This window comes from Lithobates pipiens, unplaced genomic scaffold, assembly GCF_037356315.1.
Source record: "Lithobates pipiens isolate NorthernLeopardFrog02 unplaced genomic scaffold, aLitPip1_a1.2 Scaffold_16, whole genome shotgun sequence".
Taxonomy (NCBI): domain Eukaryota; kingdom Metazoa; phylum Chordata; class Amphibia; order Anura; family Ranidae; genus Lithobates; species Lithobates pipiens.
The window spans coordinates 561,465,003-561,487,563 of NW_027507748.1; the positions used below are offsets into that span (position 1 = coordinate 561,465,003).

Here is a 22,561-nt window from a genome sequence, read left to right on the forward strand (position 1 = left end):
CATTGGGTGGTTTAGCTCTCCAGCACTTTATACAAATACCAGATTTGGGTGGATGTATCTTTTTTTTAAGTTATTTTATAGATTACACAATATGGTGTGCTATATTGGAATAGTACAGCTTACTATAAAACTGTCTAAAGTAATGTTTTGTGCCATCCTGCCCCTACAGGTACAAGAAAGAGGAGAGAACAAAATGAATGGCGGCAGTGAAAGTGGAGGAGGAGATAACTATGGAGGGGTCCCAGTGGTCCAGGTGCCTATTGGCTGGCAAAGGAGGGTGGAGCCAGGCACTGTGGTTTACATAAGGTAAGACAAAATTATATATAATTTTATTTATTTTTTGTGTTGAAGCAATATCAACCTCATTAGTGTTTGTGTACAGTCAATATATTCAGAAATATTCATTTAAAAAAAATTTAAATTCCTGAATGCAAATTTACTATATTTTGCATTTCAATCAATATATAAATGCATATGGAAAATTGTAATTTCTTAGTCGTACAGTACAGGACAAAGGATCTTTATTCTTTACCATGGGTTATATGCAGCTACCTTAAGGTGATTGGACAAAAAAGAGACCTGCAGGGACATCCCTTTTATAACCCCTCCCACTCCCAGCTAGCCACCTTGGCACATGGTGTATCATGTTGATTTAACAGCACAGGTCCAGGTCTGTGGTCTGGAGCTCTGTTATTTAACCACATGCCGACCAGCGCACGACGATATACTTCGGCACAATGGCACGGCTGAGCAAATGGGTGAACAGGCCCTTTAAGAAGCGGCATTGTGGGCGCACACGCGTGCTCGGTGACCACTGGTCCCGATGACTTGATGTCCGTCGGGTGCCCGCAATTGTGTCACATAGCGGAAAAACAGGGAGATGCCTTTGTAAACAAGACATTTCCCCATTCTGCCTAGTGACATGACAGAGATCACTGCTCCCTGTCAACGGGAGCAGTGATCACCGTCATGTGAGTAGTAGCCTATCACTCCCTAGGACTCACTTAACCGCTTGATCGCCCCCTAGTGTTTAACCCCTTCCCTGACAGTGTCATTTACACAGTAATCAGTGCATTTTTATAGCACTGATCACTGTATAAATGACAATGGTCCCAAAATAGTGTCAAAGTGTCCGATGTGTCTGCCATAATGTTGCAGTCACGATAAAAAAAATCGCAGATTGCCGCCATTACTAATAATAAAAAAAAAGAATAATAAAAATGCCATAAAACTATCCCCTATTTTGTATAACTTTTGTGCAAACCAATCAATATATGCTTATTGCATTTTTTTGTTTTTTCTTGTTTTTTTACCAAAAATATGTAGAAGAATACATATCGGCCTAAACTTAGGAAAAAATTTTAGTTTTCTTTTTTTATATATATATATATATATTTTTGGGGGATATTTATTATGGCAAAACGTAAAAAAAATGGCTTTTTTTTTTTTTTTCAAAATTGTAGCTCTTTTTTTTTGTTTATAGCACAAAAAATAAAAACCGCAGAGGTGATCAAATGCCACCAAAAGAAAGCTCTATTTATGGGGAAAAAAGGATGTCAGTTTTGTTTGGGTGCAATGTCGCACGACCATGCAATTGTCAGTTAAAGCGACAAAGTGCTGAATCGCAAAAAGTGCTCTGGTCAGAAAGAGGGTAAATCCTTCCGGGGCTGAAGTGTTTAAGACCCTTTCCGGGATATGTCCATCGTGGAGGGTAAAGCCAGGATCTAATCCTTGACATCTGTATAAGTATTTCTCCACAGTTCCCTAGTACTCTTTGTTCAGACATTGACCCCAGTCTAGTCCCTGCCTTCCTTTGGGGATATTACTCTCCTCTTGGCCACACAGCCTTCCTTCAACTTATCTAGGGAAGAATTTTCTGCCACAATGTCTGAATTCATGGGCAGAATGTGGGTCCTTATAGAGACTGTAGATCACAAGCAAGCTCCTTCAGTGTTTCCTCCAGGGTTGGTCTCTGACTTTGCTTCTGCTGCAAATATGCTGCCTAAGGAGGAAATCGAAGACCCCCCTCTCCTACTGAGGACTCCGACTACAATTGGGTCACCTTCAGATTAAATTTCATCCAGGCTTGAAGGCATTATAAACTTGCCTACCTGCAACTTGTGTTTTTTACCTGCGTAAGATGTGCATTGATCATATAGTTTCATGGTGTCATTTGTTGTCCTGTATGCACAGCCTATAGTAGATTAAATCTTCACTTTCCTGTCAGCAGTTTCTATTTGTGTTCAAACATGCAGCATGCTACATGGCACTGCATAGGTTAATGCATGATCTCTGTAGTCTGAGAACTAACATTTCATGTGAACAAACTGCATATTCCAAAATCGGTGTCCCTCATTCTAGTGCTCTACAGGTGACATCACAGGATTGCATTAGAACTTCCACATCTGTGATGCAACAGAGAGGAAATAGCAAGGCATGCATTCGACACTGTGTGACCTGTCTCTAGGAACAAGCTAGGTTATTTAATAGTTGGTCATGGGACTGGATCAACAATGACCATGGTAGTTTGTCAGACCCTTACTCTTGGGACTAAGCCCATGGCCTCAGAACTTAGCTCCATCGTAACAAACCCTTCAATTTAAAACCAAGGGATTTTACCTTTTGGCCACTATGGCATGAACAACTTGGTGGATACACTTGTCCAGAATCATTTCTTCCTCCATATGCGGAGGCTTCTTTAGCTCAAATGTTGGCAAGAAACTCTGAGTGTCTACCCTTTGAGAGAGAATGCCCTCTTTTGATAAGCACATCAAGTAAATCACAGGGGCTGGGGGTACTCTCCAGAAAAAGGAGGCTTGCTCTTAATTGCAATCTATTCCGGGAAGCTAGGAAAAGTTAATTTAGTCTCTCTCAGCCCTCATGCTAAAATTTGGAACAATTGTTGGAAGACATGGTCCTCCAAGCCAGCCAAGTATGGCTCCATGCACCCCTTCTCAGTGATGGAGTGCCCCCATTTGTCAATGTGGGGATGTCTGTTGGCCTTTTCAACCTTCTGGTCCCAGGAAATCTTATGTCTGAGTCCAGAGTGTAATTTCCAGAGGCTGCAAACTGGAGTTTTGGGCTTCTTCTTCCCATTTCATACTCTCAAATTTGCCTTTCTTTTCTTACATCAGGGGGCACAGAGCCATAGTAATTACTATGTGGGTTATATCGGACCGACAGAGGCTGGACACTGGCATGCCCCTTAAGGCATGTACTTCCCCCATATAACCCCTTCCACTACTGGGAGTCGTCAGTTTTTTTTGCGCCAGTGTCTAAGGTGTTGGGCAGAAGTAAAGATGTGCTGTGCTGAGCTCCACAGGCAGTAATCCTTTGATGAGAGCCAGCCGTGCTGACCGGATCCATTCTGATGTCTTGTAATGGGCTAAATGAATGGTACCTGGGCCTCGGAATCCGAAGAAACAAGGTTTTGCTTGCGAATGCTTCTCTTTGAGAGCTGGGCCCTGGGATCCAGTACTTTTTGGTAGTAAGGCCATAAAGTTTTACTGGCAGGGTCCTGTCGCAGGTCCAGGATTGTGGGTTAACCTGAGAGTTCCCCAGTTCCTGAAGGTTTCCTTTAAGGTCTCAGAGCCTACCGTGAAGGGTGAAGATTGTTTTTTTTTTTTATCTCTGATAAAACCCTGCTGCGAGGATAAGGCAAGGGAGATTTTCTCAGGAATTTCTCCTTCTGTGTATGGTGTTGTCATGTTTATGTGTCACCACGGGGGGCTGTATTGAGCACTCACCATTCTGATGCTGGAAACAGCAGAAGCCTTCACTCTCCTCTCCTTCAGCTGGCTCAGACGCTCTGGTAAGAAAGAGGCTGATCAGAACTCTTCCTGTGCCCCCAAATTGGCGTTTTTTTCTCATTTGCATGCCAGACCAGCTGCCTTGTTTTAAAAAAATAAAATAAATAATAATTGTAATTTTTTTCAGAGCAGACCGCGGCCGCTCAAAAGCGTGGGAAAATCAGCTCCTTTGAAAAAGGAAGGGGGGGGCGGGACGTGCCTAACGGCGTCAGATGCCAGCCACAAGTGCAGGAAGTGTTTAGAGCACTGTGAAGGAAGCTGCTGCTTGGCGGTGGAGGGACAGAGCAGAGAGGTTGGCTGGTCAGGTTTGGTGACACAGGCATTTCCCTTTGACAACATTTTACTTTAAAAGCTAGGATTAATATAAATTATTGTACTGTATTCTTTTGCTGATAGTACCTCTGTTTTGTGCTGTAAGCTATGAGTGGCAAAGGGACCAGGAACTCCTCTAAGGGGTCAATGGTATACAACAAGCTAAAGACTCTTTCCAAAAGAATGTCATCCTCCCCTGAGAGGGATACGGCTAGTCAGATTGAGCCATCGAGGGTAGAACACTTCAGTCCCTGTAGCTATCATACAAATGTTTTTTCTTCTTCTGCATTTTTTTTTTTTTTGAAAGATTATTGCTATGATGTCTCTCCATAGTAGTACTAAACATAGCAGATTCCCATCTAGTCCTCAGGGCCCTTTTGTTGAGGTGCAGGAGGCTGGGGATCAGATAATCTTCCCAAATATTGGAAGATACTTATTTTTCCTCTTCGGAGGATCCTAACCGGGAGGGAGTAGCCGCACAAGTCAGGTGTTTGTCTACTGCCTCACTTAACCACTTTGTTGCCTGCAGCACAGGCTTTTGAGGTATATGCCTCTAATAGGGTTCATTTGAACCTCCCCCACCTGGGGATGTTTTTCCTATTTCATGCATAGCTTATGTATTCTGAATGGTAACATTTCTATGAAGAAATGGGGGGGTTCCAGCAATTAATGCTGCAATCACCTCAGTGAGCAGAGTCTCATGTGTCCAGTGGATAATTCACTGATGTTAAAGGATCCAGCAAATTAAGGTTGGAACTTCCTTTTAAAGACAAGATGTTTTTTGCAGTTCTTGCAGCAATTAGTGTATCTCAGTCCATTAACCCTTTAACATCTGTTCCACCATTTTGGTGGAGCACATTTTGAGTCACGCTAATTAATTGAAAAATCTGGACTTCTAAGGGTTAAGGAACACCTTAAATTCTGCCTGATCAGCAGGCCCGGCAATGGCTGGTGTATCTGTCGCACTGTCTCACAGATCCTATGGAAGACTCTATAGTTTAAGCCTGATGGCTTATACTTGGACTAGTGCATTCTCGCAGAGTTCTGCGGCTGAAATATTGATCAGCCGAAGCACCATGTGAAAGCTCTTAGCAAGTTTGTGTCCCTTCTGGATGTACGGCTATTTAGAGTGGATAAGTACATCCAAAAGGGTAAACCTCTCTTTACCAATAAAAGGAGGTTCAAACATTTCTCCTTTAATTGTGCTGCCTCTCCTATGCCTGGGGCATCTGCCTTTAGGCAGTCTCGACGATCTCAATCGTCAGGTTCAGAGGAAAGTCCCCAAGGGCAGCACCAGGATCTTGAGGGGAAAAAAACCCCATAAAGCAGAATGCTAAATCCTTCTCATGAAGGAGCACCCCCACTCATTTGGGTGAGAGGTCCTGCGATTCTCAAAGTCTAGCAGGAACAGTGTCAGGAGCAGATGGGTTTCTGCAATTTTTTCTCTAGGTTACGACTAGAGTTCCAGGAGCCCAGGGCTCAGTTGGGTTGGATCTGAGGGTCCGGGGTTTGGGTCCCTGTTTAGGTGCTGCCTGTGGGGTCCTTGGGCTGCTGATGCGGCAGTCTTTATGCAAGACTTTCCGTCTCTTCGGAGAATGTTCCTAAGGATCCAAAAAAAAAAAAAAAAGTTTCTTTCTGGTCTCTGGATCAGCTGTATACCAGTCGGTGATATCAGAGATTCCCTTAGTGGAACAAGGGTTTTTGGCTCAAACCTTTTAAGATTCCAGAACTAAACAGAGAGGTAAGACCTATTCTAAATCTCGAAGATCTGAATTGGCACTTAAACATCCGATCCTTTCATAATTTGATCGGCTGTGTCCATCCTGCAAATGGAGTTGCATATCTCCATGTGCCAAAGTTTCCCGCTTACCAGAAATTTATGCGGTTTGAAATCTAAAATTATTTTTTTTGGCCCTGCCATTCTGCTTAGCTACAGCACCACGAGTGTCTGAAAGATTCTGGTACCTCCTTTAGCCAGGTTAAGGGCTCAAGGCATAGTGGTCCTAGCCTATTAGAAGATCTACTTTTAATAGATCATTCAATCTCAGGGCTAAGACCAGAGTCTGATCTCAGCCGTAAATAACTGAAATCTCTAGGTTGGATTCTCAAACTAGGAAGCTAGGAAGATTCTCCTTAAAACCATATATAGAATATAGATACCATACAGAAGAAGGTATTCTTACCCCAGGCGAGAATCAGTTCCATTGTAGGATTAATTCAACTTATCAAAACAAAGGAAAATTCCTTCATTCGGCTGTGCAGGAGATTTTTTAGGGGAAATGGTGGCCTTCTTCAAGGCCATCCCTTAAGTGCAGTTTTACTCAGACTGCTTCGAGACACCATCCTGTCGGTCTGGAATAAAGGAGATTCAGGCCTTGTTTGTTTCCAATACGCTTGGCTCCTGACATAGGTCAGAGCCTAAATTCTTGGTTGTTATTAAGCAAAAGGGAAAATCTTTATCCTGGAAGATGTTAACAACAGATGCCAGCCTTCTAGGCTGGGGAGCAGCCCTGGAAGAAGATTCTGTCCAGGGGAGATGGTCCAGGTTAGAGGACCTTGCCTATCAACTTTTTTGGAAGTTTTAGGCAGTACATCTGGCCCTAGAATCTTGGCAGTCAGACTACGGGACTGTCCTGACAGGATTCAGTCTGACAAGGCCACGGCGGTGGCTTACATCGATCACCAGGGGAGTCACGAGAAGTCGTGCAGCCCAAAAGGAGGTGAATAATGTTCTAGCTTTGGCAGAACACAACATTCCTTGCCTATCGGCAATTCTAATTTTTTAGGCGTACTACTTGAGGCGGCAACAATTATTTCCGGGAGAATGAGCTCTTCACCCCAACATCTTCCTAGCAATAATGTCAGATGGGGTATTCCGGACATGGACCTATTCACGTCCAGATTCATTAACAAGGTTGACAACTTTATGTCGAACAAGGGGTCTGCTAGCAGGCGGAACAGACGCATTAGTCTTCCCAGGGGATCAGTTTTCACTGATCTTTGCATTTCCTCCAGTTCTTCTACTTCCGCGCCTTCTCTGCATGATTAAGCAGGAACAAAAGGAGGTGATTCTGGTGGCCCCAGCGGGTCACAGAAGATTTACTGAGATCATAAAGATGGTAGTAGGAGTCCTTCGGACTCTGCCATTATAGCCAGACCTTCTTGCACAAGGTCCGGTATTTCATCCTACCTTACGGGAAAAAAAAAGTTTAATAGGTTTGACTGTTGAATCCCACTCTAAAGATCATGGGTGATCTACTTTGGCAGTGTCTACTTTGATTAATGCTAGAAATCCGGCTTCCAGAATCGCTTACTTTAGAGTCTGGAAGGCATAGGTTTCTTGGTGTGGATCCAGGGGTTGGCACCCAAGGAATTATGTCAATAGGCAGGATTCCTGATTTCCTGCATATGGGATCTGAAATTAAGCTGGCCTTGACTTCTATCAAGAGCCCGATCCAGGCCTTGTCTGTGTCTTTTCCTATGGCCTCTTGCTTTCCACTCTTGGTGCATAGCTTATTCAGGGGGTAACACAGTTTATTCCCCCTACCCTGTTTCCCCTAAAATAAGACCTAGCGTGATTGTCGGTGTTGGCTGCAATATAAGCCCTACCACCCAAATAAGCCCTACTCTGTTTCCTCAAAAATAAGCCCTACCCTAAAAAGAAGACCTACAAGGACTTTAACTAGGGCTTATTTGGGGGGTAGGGCTTTTATTGCAGCTATCACCGACAATCACACTAGGTCTTATTTTAGGGGAAACAGGGTATCAAGGCACCTCTAAATCCTCAGGATTTAAAATTGGTCTTATCGGCTTTGTTGAATCAGTCGTTTGAACCTTACGAGAAATTCCCTGGGTTCTTTTGACAAGAAAGGTAATCTTTTCTGCTTGCCATTTCTTCTGCCATATTTCATCGTGAATAAGGATGAGGTGGTTTTATGTCCTCATCCTGATAATTATTATCAAAAGTGGTAACAGGTTTTCATTTAAACCAAGATATTATTCTTCCTTCTTTCTCCCCAGAGCCTTAATCTGGGGAAGAGAAAGCACTACATTCTCTTGATGATGTAGTAAGAGCGATCAGAGTCTATTTAAAGGTGACCACTCAGGTTTGCGCAAAACACAGATTTTGTTTGTACGGCCAGAAGGGTCCAAGATGTGGACAAGCAGTGTCAAGATCCACTATTTTTCAAATAGATTTGTCAAGTGATTATTTAAGCTTCAGCGTAAAGAAGAAAATTCTTCCTTCGCATATTAAGAGCACACTCATCCAGGGTGATTAGTGCCTCTTGGGTGGTGCATCACCAGGCCTCTATGGCTCAGATCTGTAAGGCCGCGACTTGGTCTTCGGTTCATACGTTTATCAGATTTTATCAAATCGATATTAAAGGTCATGAGGTTATTGCCTTTAGCACAGCATATACTGCAGGCTGCAGTATGAGTCCTCTGGCCTCCTGTTTTTCGTTCTGTCTCCCCCCTTCAGTTGTCATTGCTATGAGACATCCCACATAGTAATTACTATGGCTCTGTGTCCCCTGATGTAAGAAAAGAAAATAGGATTTTTAAAACAGCTTGCCTGAAAAATCCTTTTCTTTGATGTACATCAGGGGACACAGTGGTCCCTACCTTCTTCTTATACACTTGTATAGCTTGGCTACAAAACTTAGTACTCCCAGTAGTGGGAGGGGTTATATGGGGGAAGTACACGCCTTAAGGGGCGTGCCAGTGTCCAGCACCTGTCGGTCCAATATAACCCACATAGTAATTACTATGGCTCTGTGTCTACTGATGTACATCAAAGAAAAGGATTTTACAGGTAAGCTGTTTTAAAAATCCTATTGTCTCCTTGCAAAGATGGGCATATCTTCCTGCTGCTGTTGAGCAGCTCCTCTTGCAGGGGGTAATCACCCCAGTTCCAAATTAGGAACGCTTGCAGATTGTCTGTATGAACTTGTTCACAGCTCTTAGCCAAATGGAGGCGTTCAGCTTAGTCTGAAACTGAAGGCTCAACTTGTTTCTGTGGGCTCAGAAAAGTTCTGTAGGGAATTGTCCATGTTGGTCATTATTGATGCTGCCTTGCACATTCTCTCCGCTTCCTGCAATTTGCAATGGGTTATCGGCACTACTTATTTGTCACCCTTATTTTCAGCCTTTCGATGTCCCCTGGGTTTTTACCAAGGCGTCTGCCCCAGTCCTAGCTCTGCTCTGTTCTCATCTGCAGAATGGAGGCACAAAAGAGAGAAGAGGGGCGGGCAAGAGGCCCAGAAATGGGACGAGTAAGAAAGAGGAGGCGGGAAAGAGAAAGGTCCCCCAGGCTGCAGATGGGGCAAATTAAATTTAGAGTCCTAGACTAGTCGGATTTAAAGTAGGGAATGCATAGGACCACCACGGGGCCCACACCTTAAGAAATTTGGCATGGGAGTCGTGGAGGACACTGGTAATTTTTTCATGAATCAAGGTATTCTTCACCTCCAAAAATTAAACAGCCAGCTTTTTCCAGGCCCCTGCTATTGTATGTTTGGCTGTGATAAATAGATGTGGCTAGCTTCTGCTGGTGAGAGAAAAGGCCTGGGATTGGGCAGTAGAGTAATGCAAATTTGGGGTCCTTATGGAAGGGCACGTGAAATGGGGAGGAAAGTAGGCCAAAAACCCTTGACCAGAATCCTACAAGACGGGGGCAAGACTACCATGTGTGCAGTTCATCTCCTTGCTGGCCACAACCCCTGGAAGCATCCGTCATTGTATGTTGGGTTGGACTTGGCGATACGGGCTGGGACCCAGTACCAGCGCAGGAGAACCTTACAGGCTGCCTCCAAGTGGCAGTGTTAAAAGAGCACATTGCTATGCTGGACCAGGCCTTACTCTAGTCCGCAAGATCTATGGGGGACAGGTCACATTCCCTTTTAAGCACATAGGAAAGGGTAATGGAAGTGCCACTGGTGGTTGGCAAGTAGTAGATCCTAGAGATGGTGCCGAGAGCGCCTGGGCAATGCTGACAGGTTTGCTTAAAGGCAGTCATTTGATATAGAAAGGAGCCAAGGCGCTGGAGGGACGTTATCCAGTGACACAGCTGAATGTAATAGAAGAGTTCGGCTGGCGGAGCTTCACGGGTCTCTTGGATTGAAGAACATGTGGGGAAAGCGCGGGTACCAAGAAAATGACGAACCAGTGAAAACCCATAGGCAGGCCATCACGAGAAAATGCGGAGTTGTTCCGAGCCAGGTGGGCACATAGGGTTATTCAAGAGGGGAAGTAGCAGCAGGAATGGGGACATAAATTTGCCCGACTACCGTGTCGAGTCCCATCATTTCAGACTGCGTATCATGAGGGGTCTGGCAGAAGGTTGCATTTTAGGGGGTAGCCACAGTAAGGCAGAGATGGGGACCGGCGTGCAGTTAGGCATCTTCAGAAGAAGCCATAGGGGGATGTCAGATGGAGCATGGAGAGTTGGGAAATTTAAGCTGCCTGATATTTTGCAATGTCCGGAACGCCCAGCCCACCCCGTAACCCATGAACATAGAGGGTAGAGTGGGAACCCCTGGGGCACTTATGTGCCCAGATAAAGGTAAAAGTCTGTTCTGGAATAGCCAAAGATAGAAAGCAGGGACCTGGACAGGAAGAGTCCAAAAAAATTTAATTTTTGGGAGGATGGTCTTCTTGAACGCGTGGATACGGCCAATCCAGGATAAGGTGGGGAATCGCCATGAGAGCTGTGATAGTGCGCAAAAGGGGGTAGTAGTTGGCGGAGAAAAGGGAAGCATAAGAGGGGGTCAACTTGATGCCCAAGTAGTCCAGTGAGGAGCTTGCCCAGCAGTAGGGGAAGGAAGATTGGAGATGCAGGCTAGGGAACCTGGGAGAGTCATGTTCAGGGCAGTTGTTTTGTGTGTGTTATTTTGGAGGCCTGAAATAGCAGCAAAGCATGTTAGAAGGGTGTGGAGGTTTGGGATGATAGAATTAGTGAGGGTCAAGAGGGAATCGTCTGCGAATATGTTCAGTTTATAGCAATCGCCCGCATAGGGGATGCCCTTGATGTTGGGGTCTGCTCTAAGGACCATAGCCAGCGGTTCGAGGGCAAAAACAAAAAGGACCGGGGACAGAGGGCATCCTTGCCTTGTTCCCCTCGAGATGGGAAAGGAGGATAAAGGGCAACCCTTAAGGTGGATTGCTTTCTTTTATGTTTTTTTTATTTTTTGCTCCATCATCTGAAGGGCACTGCAGATAACCCATAGTTGTTACACAGAATTTATATAGCTCCAACAGTTTGCGCAATGCTTTACAATGTAGATAAAGAATAAAGGGCTCATGTCCTATACTTTACTTCAAGAAACCGATTTTAGTGGTGAGTCAAAAATCCTGTTTAATACTGCTATAAAAATATGTAATAAACGAAAACTAACAGACTTAACTTGCCATTCTGTGCCAATAATAGTAATGTTACATTTTTTCTATTACCATTTGATATATAGTCGCATCTTGCAAATTATTAGATCTGGTAAAAAAATGCAGTGTGGTAGTTTTGTGCACTTTTTTTTGTTGTTGACCTATAGATGTAATATTACATTTGGCCTTTCATTTGTTGATTTAAAAAAATTATCTGTCTTATAGTCCAAGTGGTACAATTCTTGCCTCTATGGATCAGTTGAAGACCTACCTAGTAACGGATGGAACCTGTAAGTGTGGGTTGGAGTGTCCTCTTAACATCTACAAGGTGAGTGTTATCTTATTTTCTCCATTGCTCATTCTAGGTTTTACTTATTGTAGTAAGAAAAGACAATCTTATTTCTTTCTCGTCCATTGAGGGACATAAGAAATTGTAACGACTGTCATGTTATACTTCTGCTACTGGTGAACTGGACACTGGCAAAGGAAAAACAATCAATGTGCCAGGCCAGGATAACTCTCCTCCACCTATCGTGTATGTTTGTTTTTGTTTTTTTATATTAATAGCGTTCTGAGATGAAGGATGCCTTTTTTCAGCTCTCCTCTAGCTTTATTTGTTTCATCAATTTCTGTTCAATCAAGATTTCTTGCTTCATCGCTGCTTGAGCTGGTTTCTACATGCTAGCCATCCATACCAGCCTTTCCTTGTCATAAGCCTAATAATAGCATGCAATGCCAAGCTGAGATTTCAAAAGTGAGTAAAATACTTTTTTTGTATTGAGAGGTATGGACTGCAGACGGAGAAGACATCCTTTTGCCCCTGCAAATCATTAGTAAGACCTCATCTGGAATATGCAGTTCAGCTTTGGGTACCAGTTCGTAAAAAGGATATCGGGGAACTGGAGAAAGTGCAGAGAAGGGCAACCAAACTGATAAGAGGCACGGAGGAGCTCAGCTATGAGGAAAGATTGGCTGAACTAAATGTATTCTCAATTGAGAAGAGGAGATTAAAGGGGGATATGATCAACATGTACAAATACATAAGTGGTCCATATAGTGAACTTGGTGTTGAGTTATTCACTTTAAGGTCATAACAGAGGACAAGGGGCATGCATTACATCTGGAGGAAAATAGATTGCATCTCCAAATACAGAAATCTTTCTTCACAGTAAGAGCTGTATACATATGGAATAGACTCCCTCAAGAGGTGCTTCTGGCCAGCTTAGTAGATTGTTTCTTTCCTAGATGCAAATAATATAACTAGATACTAATATTTATAAAGTCTTGGCCAAAAATATTGGTACCCCTGCATTTCTGTCAGATAATGCACCACCTCGCCCCAAAAAAAAGTGTTGATCCAGGGAACATCTGATTGCCTCTCGGGGGTTCATGAAGGATTTTGTTTCCCCTGCTGAAGCAAATTGGATCATGCTTTTATTGTATTTTTTTGCCTTCCTCTGATCAACTGTGGTCATAGGATTGTGTGTGTGTGTAATAAATATAAAAAAACACACACATATATATATATATATATATATATATATATATATATATATATATATATATATATATAATACATTTTTTCTCCCTTTTATTGCTTGAATTGGATGGACTTGTGTCTTTTTCCAGCCAAACTATGTAAAGTATTTAGGCACCCCCTTCATTTGAATGGACAGTCTAATGCACCAAATTTTACCAAAAAATTATGCATGTGCTATTTTTTTTGAAATGCAGAATACCAAGCATAGTAGTGTGTTACTGTGCACTGCAGCACATGTCCTTAAGCAAGGTGTGTTGGAGTGGCATGTGCAGTACTATATATGCGTATTTTCTAATTTTTTTTTTATTTTAATAGCTGCAAGTGCATAAAAATACCTATTGATCTGCCAGAAATACAGTGAGCTCATAAGTTGCTGTTTCAACGACACAGGCACTGAATTGCCCTTTTAAAACCGCTATGCTTTTCAAATTAGTTTGTTAAATAAAATGTTCCCTACTAAGAGGATATTGAATTTACTGTACCATAGAGAATTCAACAGATGAAGAATCTGCATAATTTCACCCTTCCAGGAAAAGCTGGCCATACGCTAATCAGACTACAATGCTTTTCTGATAACTTGGATGAAATTTTCTTTGTAGGTGGCCCCTGTCAACATTCTCCCCCTGAGATCCTTCAACTGAAAAATCATTGGCTGAACAGTGGCTGCATCCCACTGATGCAGAGGATGTTTCTGGTATTCTGACAGCTATTAAAGATGGCTGTTAGAACACAATAACTGGCAATGCATAGTCCTCCATCCAGATGGAAGAATCTGTTGGATTTTTTTTTTTTTTAATCAGCCCTGAGGATGAACAGAAGACATCTAACAGTGTATGGCCAGCATTATGGTGGTTACTCCCACCAGCCCAAACGTCACTAGAGGACACAGTAATGATATAGGTGTTGTTAGACTTGTGGTAGGATTATGCAGATTCTTCAGCCAGTGGTTTCTCTTCACTGCAGTAGAGATGGACAGTGTAGGCACTGGGAATGGGGAGTATAAAATATGTGCAGGGAACACTTAATAGTTTCCCATTGATTTTAGCAACAGTCAAACTATAAGTCACAAAATATGTGGATATAGTTAAGCAGAAAAAAAATATTAGTTCTCTTATTCCTTTGTCTTTTACATATTGAAAATGTATGAAATATAGACGGCAGTGATGCAAATAAGTGTCACAAACAGAAAATTTCCCAGTACACTTACCAGGTAGCCTGAAAAAAAAGCAAGTTGACCAGATCTAGCAATTCACATTAAAAACAGGGTTTAGTTGAAAACATTTGCAAATATATGTGAAAGCTGCATTGTCTCACCAAAGCTCCTCTGTATACTTTAGTCCTAATTCCATAGTTTTTAGAGTCTCCAAGTCGGAGCACATATAGCAGTGGATACATTAAGGGCAGGTTTTCCTGGAGGGAACTGAGTGTGCTCCATGGATTTTTTATTTTTTTTCTTATGTACTGCCTACCATTTACTTAAAGTGGGGTGCCCCTAAAAAAAAATAAAAAAAAATTAAGTCAGCAGCTACAAATACTGCAGCTGCTGACTTTTAATAATCGGACACTTACCTGTCCCAGGGTCCAGCGATGTGGGGGAACGAAGCCCCCCCCCCCTCGTTCCCCGCTCGTGGCACCATCATTCGTACTGTAGGCACCCGGCTGTGGCCTCACATCCAGGCACCCACTGCGCATGCGCGAGCGGCGCAGGGTGCCGTGATACGCCACACAGTCATCTGGGACACATGACAGGTCCCAGATGACTGTGCGGCGTGAGGGGAAGTGATGTCACCAGCCCGGGCAAGGAAGAAGGCAGACTACGAGGGACCAATACAATGTCCTCCATCTATTGTACCCCCTTTTTTTTCTACTAGACTACGAGGGACCCCCTAGCAACAGGTATTTAGAGGTTATTATTTTATTTATTTATTAAGAATTTTAAGCACTTTTTTGGTGGCAACACCACTTTAAAGTGATACTAAACTCACACAGTTTAACCTACATGGTCCCTTCTCTTTCTGTATGTGAAGGATCAATGATGGCACTGTAATTACTTTAATAAAATCTAAGTACCTTTTTTTCCCTAATCAATATACAGCTGTCATATGACCCAGCTCTTTCCCAGCCTGTCTGTATGTATGGAAAAATATGCAGGACGACTGCTCTCTGTGCTCCGTTAGGGAGATTTACCCTCTCTATTTGTCCTGCTCATCATTGAAAGTAAAACCAAAAGAAAATCACAAATTTTAAGTTCCCAGAAAAGTAATAGAGGGAAAATCCTCCAATGGGGTCACTAGTTCTAATGACCTGGGGGTCTTAAAGGAATTCCCTTTATTTACAGATATTTCCTCTCACTTCCTGATTGGCTATGGGACCGGAAGTGAAGGGAAATCTCTGCAATGGGACACAGATGGCGAGAAAATTTGACAGGGGTTATAATTGTCCTCCATTGCTCTATCCAAAATATAAATATATTTATTTGAAATCAAACCTTTATTATTTTTTGGCAATAACATTGTGTGGGCGAATTTCTGCCAGTCACAGGCTGTCGCGCCCCTCCAGGCTGCGTCTTTAGAATAAGAGGGAGGTGAAGCCTCTATCAGTCTAGACGTAATATCCCACCCCTGTGTTTAGCTGATTAGTGGGCATGGTGGAGGGAGATAGTGGGCTGTCATTTTCCACTGTGTATACACCCTCATGTGTGACTATGGGCTGCTCAGATGTGATAGGGATGAAATGCTCAGCAGAGAAACTCGCTTAAATCTAAGCATGTGCAGAGTTACCGCCACAGCTGCAAAATCCCTAGCTGAATGGGGAAGGCATAAGGAGGAGATAGAGAACAGCTGGATCAACCATTTTTTTTTTTTTTTTTTTTTTTTTTTGCGGAATACAGAAAATGAATGAGCTATAAACAGCATGTAATACACCACTTATTGATAGTTTTTTTTTTTTATGAGGTGGGTTTAGTGACACTTTAACCACTTGCCGCCCGCCCTATAGCAAATAGACGGCGGCAAAGTGGTTTCATAATCCTGACCGGACGTCATATGACGTGATCAGGATTATGAGCCGCTGCGCGCCCCCGGGGGCACGCATCGCGGCGATCGTTGTAGCGGGGTGTCAGTCTGACACCCGGCAACTACGATCTCGGTAAAGAGTCTCCGACGGAGACTCTTTACCACGTGATCAGCCGTGTCCAATCACGGCTGATCACAGTGTAAATAGGAAAAGCCAGTGATCGGCTTTTCCTCACTCGCGTCTGTCAGACGCGAGTAGAGGAGAGCCGATCGGCTGCTCCTCTGACTGGGGGGGTCTGTGCTGATCGATTATCAGCACAGCTCCCCCGAGGATGCCCACACTGGACCACCAGGGACGCCACCAGACCACCAGGGATGCCAAGGACAAGGTATGCCACCCTAGACCACCAGGGATGCCAATCAGTGCCCATAATGGGCATAACTGATTGGCATGCATTATTGATTGGCACTGATTGGCATCCATTAGTACAATATATTATAATACAATGCCGCCTATCAGTTCCCATCTGTGCCGCCTATCAGTGCCTACCCATGCCCACCTGTGCCGCCTACCCATGCCCACCTGTGCCGCCTACCCATGCCCACCTGTGCCGCCTACCCATGCCCACCTGTGCCGCCTAACCCATGCCCACCTGTGCCACCTATCCATGCCAATCCGTGCCAATTTGTGCCACCTATCAGTGCCCATCCGTGTCGCCCATCAGTGCCACCCATCAGTGCCGCCTATCAGTGCCACATATCGGTGTCCATCAATGCCACCTCATCAGTGCCACTTCATTGGTGCCACCTCATTGGTGCCCATCAGTGCCGCCTTATTGCCCATCAGTGTAACCCCATCAGTGTCCATCAGTGAAGGAGAAAACTTACTTATTTGCAAAGTTTTGAAACTGAAACAAAAAAAAACATTTATTTTTTAAAAATTTTCGGTATTTTTTTTATTTGTTTAGCAAAAAATAAAAACCGCAGAGGTGATCAAATACCACCAAAAGAAAGCTCTATTTGTGGGAAAAAAATGATAAAAATTTCATTTGGGTACAGTGTAGCATGACCGCGCAATTGTCATTCAAATTGCGACAGCGCTGAAAGCTCAAAATTGGTCTGGGCAGGAAGGTGTTTAAGTGCCCGGTATTGAAGTGGTTAATGGACTGCCATTTCGGTCCTTATCTGAAAATTCGATCTGCTGTCTTTTAAAAGCAGCTGCTGTTATCAGCAGTATGTCTGGCAGGTCCCACAAACAAAGCCGCTCCCCCACACTCTCCCATGCTGCAGCTGTGCTGAGGATTGGCTGCTGGGACTGCTGATGTCCTAACAACCAGTGATGTCATCAGGGCGGCACCTCCCGGCTCCCCCCGCTGTTAGTATTAGAGATCCTTCTGCATGTGTATCAGCAGACATGAACTGGTACCCAAAGCTGAACTACATATTCCAGATGAGGTCTTACTAATTATTTGTAGGGGTAAAAGGCTGTCTCTCCCTCTCCCTCTCCCTCTCCCTCCCTCTCCCCCTCTCCCTCCCTCTCCCCCTCTCCCTCCCTCTCCCTCCCTCTCCCCCTCTCCCTCCCTCTCCCCCTCTCCCTCTCCCCCTCTCTCCCTCTCCCCCTCTCTCCCTCTCCCCCTCTCTCCCTCTCCCCCTCTCTCCCTCTCCCTCTCCCTCCAGTCCATACCTCTCAATACAAAAAAAGTATTTTACTCCCCTTGGAAACCTCAGCTTGGCATTGCATGCTATTATTAGGCTTATGACAAGGAAAGGCTGGTATGGATGGCTAGCATGTAGAAACCAGCAGACTTCAGCTCCCCTGCACCTCCCGACTCCCATCTGCTGATACACACGCAGAAGGATCTCTAATACTAACAGCGGGGCGAGCTGGGAGGTGCTGCGCTGATTACATCACTGGTTGCTAGGACATCAGCGGTCCTAGCAGCCAATGCTCAGCACAGCAGCAGCATGGGAGGGTGTGGGGGAGCGGCTTTGTTTGCGGGACCTGCCAGACATACTGCTGATAACAGCCGCTGCGTGAGTCGGGAGGTGCAGGAGAGCTGAAGTCTGCTTGAGGCAAATGGGCATAAATGTGCTGAAGACATGTACAGGAGACTCTGCTGATGGGGAGACTCTGCTGATGGGGAGAACACAGGTGCGGAAAAGCTCTGACAGGGGACACAGGTGCGCAAAGGCTCTGGCTGGGGGACACAGTGTGCTGAAGGCTCTGACGGGGGACACAGTGTGCGGAAGGCTCTGACGGGGGACACAGACGCGCAAGAAGAGACTCTGACGGGGGACACTGACGCGTGGCAAGGCTCTGACGGGGGACACTGACGCGTGGCAAGGCTCTGACGGGGGACACAGATGTGCAAAAACGATCCATGTAAAATATATTCATTTACTTAAATTTTATTAATTAATTTATACATAAGTGATTTTTTTTTTGGGCTTTGGAGACCTCTGCTTTAGGTCATGAACGCAAAGCAAACATACAGCAAGTAAAGTCTATTTGCACACTTGGGGCATATGACTCTAAAAATAAAAGGGGCCTTGGATCAGTGTGATAGCCAGGCAGTCAGCATTTTCAGAAGTAGAAGTCAGCAGTGGCAGCTTCTATACTTTTTTCAACTTAAAAATATAATTGATATCCCTTATTACCTTTAGTCTCTTCACTGCTATCCTTTCCGTTTTTGCTTTCACTTATATAAAAGTAATATTTATTATTTATTCATTGCATTAATTAGGTTAAAGAAACTCTGTGACTTTTTTTTTTGCTTGCAGGTTTTTAACTTTGATCCTAGAGCAGTGGTGAAGAGGCGCAGCGCAGAAGACGTGAAAGCTGAGGAGGACATGACCAAACTCTGCAACCATCGTAGGAAAATTGTGGCCCTTGCTACTTTGTACAAAAGCATTGAAAGTACTCCCCTTGCACTACAAAATCAAGCTGCTGGTGTGTATTTCTTATGTTTCTATCAACTTGTCTTCCAGCTTATATTGAAAACATGAGATGACGTGTAACCCGTTCACACATTCAGATTTGTCTTAGCCATCATCTGCATCATAGAGGAGATCTCCTCCAAACCGCAGTGTAGCTCTGACTGCAGCTACTATTTATAGAGGCTGATTCCAGCAACCAGAAACAAAATCAATCACAGTAGCTGTTCATCCGCCACCAGTAAAACATTAGTAGAAATGATGTACAGAAATTTATGGGAGGCCTGGATCAAGCCACGTCTGAGCAGAAACAAATTCCATTTTAAAAGAAAAATTAAGTTTCCTCTGAGCAGAAATAATTGCACTTTAAAATACAAATGAAGTTTGCAAATAAATGTACATAAAGCTTCCCCCTTTTCACAATTCCTCCAAATATTGGCCATTCTAAATGAAGTTGATGTCCATCGTCTAAATGCCTTATTAAAGAGGAAGTAAAACCTGATGGGTTTACTGCAAAGGTAAAGCATAATGGACTACTATGCATCGCATAGTAGTCCATTATGTGTCACTTACCGGACACAGGAGCCAGCGATGTCACCGCTGTCCCCTGTAGTCCGGAGCATCCATCTTCTCGGTGGGTCTCCGTGGGTCTCGCTGCTCTGCCGCTGTCATTCGACGGCACCCGCCACTCACTGCATATCACCGTTGACAGTAGCGCGCTCAGTGCGCCTGCGCGCCGCTGTCTATGGTGCATGCGCCATAGACAGAGGTGCCTGTATTTTGGCAAATATCTCCTAAACCGTGTAGGTTTAGGAGCTATTTCTTGGACCTACAGGTAAGCCTTAATCTAGACTTACCTGTAGGTCAAAGTGGTTTGTAAGGGTTTACAACCACTTTAATGCAATAATGTTATTCAGGGCATAATGGCTGAAGAATACTTCCTGCTAAAGGGTGACAACGCTCTGTCTCCCAATTGTGCTGCTGTGATGTCACATTGTAACTCAGGCTTAAAAAAATAATAAATGTGCATTTATTTATTTTTGCAGGTTTTTTTTTTTTTTTTGGGGAGCCTGTAAAGCATTGCACCCATGGTCAGCAGATCATGGGTGCAGTGTCAGGCTCCTGCAGACTGTCTGTCCGTACCTCCAATATGGACAGGCAGTTACTGACAGGAAGATCAATGAACTACTTAAAGCGCTCTTCAGCACCCTGGTAGTTCATTTAGACCTACAAGCCATAAACCACAAAGGCTAATGTTACTTATAGTTCATTAACCGTTTGCCGACTGTATAACCTAGGTTTGTGGCGGTAAGGCAGCTTGGCTGCGCCAGATTATGTACCTAGTATGTGCTCTGACACTTCCAGGTAGGGGGAACGCACTTGTGCTGCCACCGGCGACCTGGCCGTGCTGTGACTAAACACCACAGATGTTGATCACCGGGTGTCGGCCAATGGATTACCACCGACATCTGGCAATCACCATGAATTTACACAGCACAGAGCCCTGCCTAATGTAAACAAGGCAGAGCCCTGTCTTGCTAGCGGGGAAGAAATAGATTTTCTTTCCCCGCAAAGCAGGGAGTAAAATCCGTTACTTCCCCTAGTAAAAGCATCTAACCCAATAAACTAAAACACTGGCTAGGCACACGTTTAACCATTTGATTGCCCATGATGTTTACCCCCTTCCCAGCTAGTATCATTAATACAGTGACAGTGCATATTTTTAGCACTGATCACTGTGTTGGTGTCATTGGCTCCCAGAAAAAGCACTTTTTGCTGTGCGTTTTTGTGCATGCAATTTTATCTCGATTTTAGTTTTGCATTTATTGTGCTCTTTTTTTAGTTAGTTATATTTTTTTAGATCATTTGTTGGGCAGACTAAAATAACAAATTGGGGGAAAAAATGCACTACATGCTTTCCTGCAGCTTCTCCACTGAAGTCTAATGATTAAAAAAGCACCATTTTGTGTTTAAAAAAAAAAGTCCATCACCCTTTCCAAAAATGCAGTAGCTGAAAAAGAATAGCTGTAGACGTGTCGCATAGGAAACAATCTTAAATGAACTGTAATGTGTTTCTGCAGAAAGCACCAAAAAAGCATTCTATACTATCCATAAGCTCAAGTGCCAATAAAGTGAAGGGTAAAGGGTTAAAAGCCCCCACTAGCAGCTGAAAACCTACACAAAAATGACGGTAAATCGTTTTACCGTCAACGCCCGCCCGCTCCAGTGTGAAAGCAGCCGTAAGGTGAGAGGCTTGTGAGAGGTGTCATACACACTATATAAGAAGAGACGCCAATCACTTTTATTCACTTTTTGGAATGTGGAAGAATTGGAGCACTTTATTGCATCTGCACTTTTGGATTCATAGTGACAACACTGGGACTTTATGTCAATACTTTTATTGGCACATGAGTTTATGGATATTATAGAAGCAATGCATATATATTTTGTCTTTTTTATCAAGTATTTTGTGCATATCTTGTTGTTTATTATCCACTTACAGACCGGACCATTTTGCTGGTCAAAGACCAGACCACTTTTTGCGATTCAGCACTGCGTCACTTTAACTGACAATTGCGCGGTCGTGCGACGTGGCTCCCAAACAAAATTGACGTCCTTTTTTCCCCACAAATGGAGCTTTCTTTTCGTGGTATTTGATCACCCCTGCGGTTTTTCTTTTTTGCGCTATAAACAAAAATAGAGCGACAATTTTGAACAAAACGCATTATTTTTTACTTTTTGTTATAATAAATATCCCCCAAAAATATATAAAAAAACATTTTTTTACCTCAGTTTAGGCCGATACATATTCTTCTACATATTTTTGGTAAAAAAAATCACAATAAGCGATTATTGATTGGTTTGCGCAAAAGTTATAGCATTTACAAAATAGGGATAGTTTTATAGCATTTTTATTAATAATTTTTTATTATTTTTTTTTTTTTACTAGTAATGGCGGCGATCAGCGATTTTTATTGTGACTGTGACATTGTGGGGGACACATCGGACATTTTTGACACATTTTTGGGACCATTGTCATTTATACAGTAATCACTGCTATATAAATGCAGTGATTCCTGTGTAAATGACACTGGCAGTGAAGGGGTTAACCAGTGGGTGGCAGTGTAGGGGTTAAGTGTTCCTAGGGGTGTGTTACTAACTGTGGGGGGGTTGGGCTTTCATTTAGTGAACACTGATCTCTGCTCCAATCACATGGAGCAGAGATCAGCGTCACTAGTTGCTAGGCAGAATGGAGAAGTGCTGTTTACACGGCATTTCCTCCATTCAGCCGTCCCGTGAGGCGATCTCGGGTATGCCCGCGGCGATCGAGTCCGCGGGTCCAGCGACCGGACTCACGGGGGTCCTGACCAGGGTGGCGCACTCCCGATGGCAGGGCGGCATTGAAGATTGGACGTACCTGTACGCCAATATGCCTGCCTCTGCCATTCTGTCGATGTACATCGGCGTGCGCTGGTCGGGAACCGGTTAAATAGGTTTACACAATTTATTTCCTATATTGACAGCTCAACACCATCACTATTACTCACACACCTTTTTAGCCACGGATTTGCTTA

General features: G+C 43.8%; 1 protein-coding gene across 1 annotated transcript in view; it reads left to right on the plus strand.

Annotated features, from left to right (window-relative positions):
- Positions 1 to 22,561, plus strand: part of MBD6 (methyl-CpG binding domain protein 6) — a 138,288-nt gene that overhangs the window by 49,797 nt on the left and 65,930 nt on the right. The window contains exons 3-5 of the mRNA XM_077483604.1: positions 170 to 306; positions 11,724 to 11,826; positions 18,834 to 19,002. Of these exons, the coding sequence (XP_077339730.1) occupies positions 194 to 306; positions 11,724 to 11,826; positions 18,834 to 19,002 (385 nt within the window). The 5' untranslated portion in view covers positions 170 to 193. The remainder of the gene's footprint in view (positions 1 to 169; positions 307 to 11,723; positions 11,827 to 18,833; positions 19,003 to 22,561) is intronic.